We start from the raw sequence: 7,552 nt of genomic DNA, 5'->3' as shown, positions 1-7,552 counted from the left end.
CATCATCCGGTATTTTCAATTGGCGCAGTGACGGTGCGGAACAATTTAATCCGTTTCACAGAAAACAACTTGTCGCTTTAGAAACGCTTCGCAAGAAAACAGAGAGGACACAAGGACGAAAGGAAAAAGAGAGGTCGCCGGAAATGTGTGAACTCGAGATAGGGTTTACGTATTTCACGAACGGGAACCAAGTTGCTTGGTTAGATTTTCTCGGTAACATGTTCCACAAAACTTTCCACTTGCTTCTCTTCCTGCGACCTTTCTCCTCTTTTGTTCCACTCTTTTTCAATAAGAAAATCTTATCGGACTACACCGACAAAGGAGTAAATCTATTCGCGCGTTTTCGAGATTAACATTTAACTCGCTACGGTTTTTCATTTTCTCCCTTTAATGTGAAAAAAATATCAAGCACGCGAGTATAACGCGATTTCTTGACCTGATCGATGTGAGAAAACAGCTGCGCATTTACCGCCGGTAAGTCTGAAAACTAGATATTGGAAAATGTTTAAATGCATGACGAGGGCCGACGTAACACGACAAACTGACGGCAGCGGAGATCGAATGAAATCAGTGTCAGGAGGATTTCCATGCAAATTCAATGGAAAAGTCTAACAGAACGTGCCTCGAGGGATTGAAAATGAAATTCGACTTACGACCGACCGAATTTGAATTTTTATGAATAGGCATTGAAAAAGTAGAATTAAAAAAGAGGTTGAGATGTTCTTATATTTTTATTTTCAAATAATCTTCAAAGTTACTTCACCATATTGTTACTTACATGTAACATATTATCTGTCTTCCCCACACACCAAGTCACGATAAGATAACATTTCTACCTATTTATACTTATACCTAGGACGAGATTGTGTTTACGTCTTAGGTTTTCGTTCCGTTTGCGATAACATACCAGCGAGCTAAACGTTTAGTTTTCTCTTGTGCTCTCACGTATACACATCGTGTTCTTCGTAGAAATCTTCTCCGTACATGATTACTTGCTCACTGGAGTCGACTGCTTGTCAAACGCCACACGTATGTATATATATAGATCTTCAGTTAAAAGCGTTTACGCATATTGATAAAGATTTGCTCAGATTACGAGAAACAAAAGAATTTAGAACAGTCTATTGATGATATTACCGTAACTAGCAAAAAACGTTTCGTGCGCAAAGTAAGGATAATATACAAGATATCGACATTCATTTTAAAATCTCTCGTAGGCAGGTAGAAGAAGTAAAACTGAGTCGAAAAGTGATCTTGAACCATTTTTTTCTATTACATATATATATATATATATATATTAACAGAGTAATTATTGAATAAATCAAGCCAATCAACGCCGACTTTTAGCCGGACGCATGTCAGTGAGCCGCGCAGAGCACACACGCACACCAGGTGCGCGGCTCACTGACATGCGCCCGGCTAAAAGTCGGCGTTGATTGGCTTGATAAATTCAATAATTATTCCTTTATTATATAAAATAAAAAAAATTGTGTCAAGACTTTTTGACTCAGTTTTACTCCTACCTGCCTCCGACAGACTTTAATGTAATTGTCGGACACTATATATACACTAAAGTATACTTAATGTTATCTCTCACGTAATCTCTTTCTTACTCTGTTTCTCACTTTCTTTTTGTCTATCCTCAATCTTCTTTTTATTTCTTTCAGTCTGTTTAGCTTTCACTAAATTTATCATGTACCTATTGTATAATAATGCGATTTGAATAATTATAAAACTGTCCATTTTCATCATTGCGTTCATACTATTGTGACACGTGCAAAACAACTTTTCAACGTAAGTGAAATATGGAGCAACAAGGTAACAATCATTCTTCTGGTAAAAAATCTTATAGGTGTCAGGTACGTTGTTCAATTGCAATCTTTAAATATATTGCGCATTACTTTATCACAGTGACAATAATGTATACTATACTTTTTTAGAAATGTGGTAACCGTTTTTCGACACAAAAAAAATTAAATGCTCATAAAAAAGTTCTTTTATCGTTGCGCCCGTATGAATGTGATATATGCGATAAAACGTTTAAAACTAAGGCAAATCTACTAAACCATTCTAAATTTCATCAATCTGATTCTGAGAAACCTTCTAAAAACCAAGTATGTTTTTCGATTGTATTCATCAAATATTTTCCGTATTGAGTTCTCAAAATGACAATGTGTATTATTCTTTTTAAGATATGTGGTAAACGTTTAAGTACAAAACAGAGTTCAACTGAACATGAAGCAGTTCATTCATCGTTGCGTCCGTTCAACTGTGCCATATGCGATCAACCTTTCAAAACCAAGACAAATCTACAAATCCATATCAAACGTCATTTTAAGTACCCATTTAAGTGCCAAGTACGTTTGCCGAATGTATTAATAAAATATACTGCACTGATTTCTTAAAGTGAATATAATATGTATTATTCGTTTTAAGATGTGTGGTAATGTTTTCGAGTCACAAATACTGGAAGATAAATATGGAATTTGTGTTCACTATACATGTGATATATGCGAAGAGAGTTATAAAAAAAGAGTACTGTTTGAGGAACAAGATGTATCATGAAAGAAACAATAAGCAAACGGAAAGAAAGGTATAAAAGTTCCAGTAAGGTTTTCAGTAATAAATCTGAATAAAGTATGTGATGCTCCGAATTTCAAAAATACTTCGAGAATATCAACCAATAAAAGCATATAAACACGGTTGATGTAGTGTTGATTTTTTAGTAATTTATTATTCTATTAACAATATTCTTAATTGACGTTTCGACCGTCGTATTCGGTCTTTTTCAAACTCCTTATATAATAACAAATCGCTGGGATTAATTATGGTCAGGTGTAAATTTCAGTCAACGCAACGACAATCCTGTCTTTACCAAGTAATACCAGCAACTTGAATCACTCGCTCTTATCACATTAAGTTGCTGTTATCACTTTAAAAAAACAGGATCGTCGTTGCGTTGAATGAAATGAACACTTCCTGACCATACTCTTGCCTTTAAAAAACAGAACTGACCATAATTGATCCCAGCGATTTGTTATTATATAAGAATTTTAAAAAAGACAAACGTCAATCAAGAATAATGATAATAGAATAATAAATTACTAAAGAATCAACATTACATCACCTGTGTTTATATGCTCTCATTGGCCTATATCTTCTAATTAGTTTTTAATAATATTCGTAATATATGTATTATATGTATATATGTAATGTATGTGCATACATGTAATATATGTACTAATATTATAATACCAGTGTTTTGTTTTCACATTATGTATGTTATTATATATATATATATATACACATATACATACACATACATACATATATATACACATATAATACATTTAGAATATATGTTTGTACTATATATTAGGTTTTTAATACATACACTTTTATATCGCACATATATATTAAAGTTTATTATTTGTTGCAGGATGTAGTATTAACTGTTTCTCTATGATAAGTATATCGAAATAAATATATATGTCTATTTGACTCAGTTCACAGTAGTGAATCCGAACTTATGTACTAAACATACAATGTCCCGTAATGATGAGTAACTGTACAAGGAGTGAAAGAGGGTAAAATTATAAACAAACAGTTCATTTTTCATTCTTGGCTTAAACCATTATTTATGTACCGAGTTTTAAATATTAAAGTTCCCCAATAAGACGGCGCGTATACGAAGTATGCAGGAGCGTCGCTCATTGAGCTACTCCTTGCACTTGTCACCCCCGATTCGATTTCTTCTGTTAACTCTTCATTCTACTATGTCACACTAAATACTACATGAAAAAAAAAATAAAACCAGGTAGAAAGTAATCACCTAATTAATTTATTTCAAAAAAGTAGTGATACATTGAACACAATTTATGAATATATAACTAATTAATGTTAATCGTGTCTTTTTACGTTTTTATTATTTAAAAAAATAGAGTAATTTAAATTAGAATTACTTATTTATTTATAAACAAAGTAAATTAATTTAAATAATAATTACTCATCTATTTATGTATATGAGTTATTCCTTTAAATAACAAAAACGTAAAAAAACACAATTAACATTAATTATTTATGAATTCATTAATTTTGTACAATGTATCACTACTTTTCTTAAATAAATCAATTAGTTGAAGAATTTCTACGTGTTGTATTTATTTATTCAAGTATTGTCTAGTGTGACATAGTAGAATAAAGTTTTCCCAGAAGCAATGTAATCGGGACAAGTGTAAGGAGTAGCACAACGCGCGACGCTCCTGCATACTTTATATACGCGCTGTCTCATTGAAGAACTTTAATTGGTAAAAACTCGGTAAATAATGGTGTAGGCCAAACTTGAAACAAAAACTTATAAATTCCATGTAAAAAGTCGAACTTCACTTCTTGCAAGATTTACTATTCATTCCGGAACAACCTGTAGACGAAGCTTTGCTGATTTCAACGACATCCAAAACTGCATGCAAGAATATACACATAAATACGAAATCTGTTAATATCAGAAAATTGTATGTAACAAACCAGACAAATAGAAAATTTTATGTAACAAAAAAGACAAAGAGACAATAACATCTAAAACTTTACGGAATAACATTGTATCACGCAACATAAAAATATTGTTGTTTTTGCACAATTTTAAATCTTAAAATAAAGTAATTATTATCCAACAATTATCTGTGCAGCGATTTTCAGGAAACTACTTGTGTGTAAAGAGTGTGTATGTCATGCGAAACTCCACTTTACCTAAACTTTTCACGAAAATGTATTTCAAATACAACTGCGAATCAAACAATAAGGGAAAAATATCGCGGAATATTTATTACGCTAACAATAATAATATCTGCGCACGCGAATTTCTATTTCATGAACACCTAAACAGGGTATCACGCGAGAAGACATTTGCACGCGCTGATCGCAAACATATATATTGCAACAACCGAAGTAAAGCTTGATATCCTTATTATGATTACTACCGCGAGCAATTTTCATACATTAGCAATCAAGAGCTGTGATAGAGCGGTACGAGACAAAAGAGCAGGCATTAATGCAAGTATAAATTCGCGTTGTATAGTTTGCGTGGGCTCGTCTCAACCCTTCACGAGCTGATGTATCGAGATGAGGTGTGCGAAATGGCAGCGTGCTGATCGCCACTTAAATAACGAGTGTGTAACAGTAAACGAGTCTTTATCAAGATCACTTTCAATCTCATGTACGCATCTTTGTTTTATCTAATTTGTTTTAATCGCAACTTAAGTTTGTGTAACGCGAGTCTCCCGACTTTCCTATCGTAAACCGATTACCCTGTTAGGTTTTAGTTTCTTTCTATTCTTCTTTAAGTCTCCGTTCGTATTTGCTTACTGGACCATCTAAACGCTCGGAATCTATTTGCAGAAAAACCATTTGCTTTTTCATTAGCATCGCATTCAGAATCGATGTATAACGAAGTACAATGATTTCAATAATTGAAAAAGAAATTCGACTTACGACCGACCGAATGTGAATTTTTATGAATAGGCATTGAAAAAGTAGAATTAAAAACCAAGTTGAGGTGTTATTATATTTTGTTTTTTTCAAATAATCGTCACAGTTATTTCACCAAATTGTTACTTACATGGAACATATTATCTGTCTCCCCTACACACCAAGTCACTATACAATAACATTTCTACCTATTTATATTTATATCTAGGACAAGATCGTGTTTACGTCTTAAGTTTTCGTTCCCTTTGCGATAACATATCACCGAGCAAAACGTTTAGTTTTCTCTTGTGCTCTTACGTATACACATCGTGTTCTTTGTAGAAATCTTCTCCGTAAATGATTCCTTGCTCAGTGTTTGTCAAACGCCACACGTATGTATATATATGTCTCAGTTCAAAATGTTTACGCATATTGATAAAGATTTTCTCAAATTACGAGAAACAAAAGAATTTGAAACAGTCTATTGATGATATTACCGTAACTAACAGAAAACGATTCGTGCGCAAAGTAAGGATAATATACAAGGTGTTCGACATTTATTTTAAAATCTCTCGTAGGCAGATAGAAGGAGTAAAACAGAGTCGAAAAATAAAACTAAACCATTTTTTTCTATTACATATATATATATATATATATATAAATATTAAAAGAGTAATTATTGAGTAACTAAACCCAATCAACGCCGACTTTTAACTGGGCGCATGTCAGTGAGACGCGCAGAGCAATCACGCACACCAGACGCGCAGCTCACTGAAATCCGCTCGGCTGAAGATCGGCGCTGATTGGCTTAATTTATTCAATAATTATTCCTTTATTATATAAAATAAAAAAAATTAAGTCAAGACTTTTCGACTCAGATTCACTCCTACCTGCCTCCGACAGACTTTAATGTAATTGTCGGACACTCTGTATATACACTAAAGTATGTTCTCTCTTACGTAATCTCTTCCTTGCTCTGTTTGTTACTTTCTTTCTGTCTATCCTCAATCTTCTTTTTTTTTCTTTCAGTCTGTTTATCTTTCACTAAATGTATCATGTACCTATTGTATAATAATGCGATTTGAATATTTATAAAACTGTCCATTTTCATCATTGCGTTCATACGAGTGTGACACGTGCAAAACAACTTTTCAACGTAAATGAAATATGGAGCACCAAGTTACCATTCATCCTTCTTGTGAGAAACTTTATCGATGCCAAGTACGTTTTCCGATTGTATTCGTTAAATATATTGCGCATTGATTTCTCAAAGTGACAATAATGTGTATTATTCTTTTTAAGTTCTGTGATAGATATTTGAGTACAACACAAAGTTTAAATAACCATGAAGCACTTCATTCATCGTCGCGTCCGTACAAATGTGACAAATGCGATAACACGTATAAAACTAAGACACAGCTAAGATATCATAAAGTTCATTGTTCTAATTCTGAGAAACCTTATCAGTGCCGAGTACGTTTTCCGATTGTATTCGTCAAATATACTGCGCATTGATATCTCAAAGTGACAATAATGTTTACTATTCTCTTTAAGGAATGTGATAACAAGTTTTGGACAAAAACCCACTTAAGAACCCATGAAACACTTCATTCATCGTCGCGTCCGTACAAATGTGACAAATGCGATAACACGTATAAAACTAAGGCACAGCTAAAATATCATAAAGTTCATTGTTCTAATTCTGAGAAATTTTATCAGTGCCGAGTACGTTTTCCGATTGTATTCGTCAAATATAATGCGCATTGATATATCAAAGTGACAATAATGTTTACTATTTTCTTTAAGGAATGTGATAACAAGTTTTGGACAAAAGACCACTTAACAACCCATGAAGCACTTCATTCATCGTCGCGTCCGTACAAATGTGACAAATGCGATAACACGTATAAAACTAATGCACAGCTAAGATATCATTATAGAGTTCATTGTTCTGATTCTGAGAAACCTTATCACTGCCGAGTACGTTTTCCGAGTGTAATCGTCAAATATATTGAGCATTGATATCTCAAAGTGACAATAATGTTTACTATTCTTTTTAAGGAATGTGATAAAAAGTTTTGGACAAAAG

At 33.0% G+C, this 7,552-nt stretch overlaps 1 protein-coding gene across 1 annotated transcript; it reads left to right on the top strand.

Annotated features, from left to right (window-relative positions):
• Nucleotides 1-893: 893 nt before the first annotated feature.
• Nucleotides 894-3,865, top strand: LOC109860362 (zinc finger protein 32-like). The gene is made up of 6 exons (XM_020439385.1): nucleotides 894-1,029; nucleotides 1,668-1,859; nucleotides 1,941-2,114; nucleotides 2,193-2,357; nucleotides 2,437-2,593; nucleotides 3,440-3,865. The coding sequence occupies exons 2-5, from the start codon at nucleotides 1,806-1,808 to the stop codon at nucleotides 2,563-2,565; spliced, it is 522 nt and encodes a 173-aa protein (XP_020294974.1). The 5' UTR covers nucleotides 894-1,029; nucleotides 1,668-1,805; the 3' UTR covers nucleotides 2,566-2,593; nucleotides 3,440-3,865.
• Nucleotides 3,866-7,552: the final 3,687 nt, after the last annotated feature.

This window comes from Pseudomyrmex gracilis, unplaced genomic scaffold, assembly GCF_002006095.1.
Source record: "Pseudomyrmex gracilis isolate BER0280 unplaced genomic scaffold, ASM200609v1 scaffold_372, whole genome shotgun sequence".
NCBI lineage: Eukaryota > Metazoa > Arthropoda > Insecta > Hymenoptera > Formicidae > Pseudomyrmex > Pseudomyrmex gracilis.
This window is presented reverse-complemented; position numbering and strand designations above follow the sequence as displayed.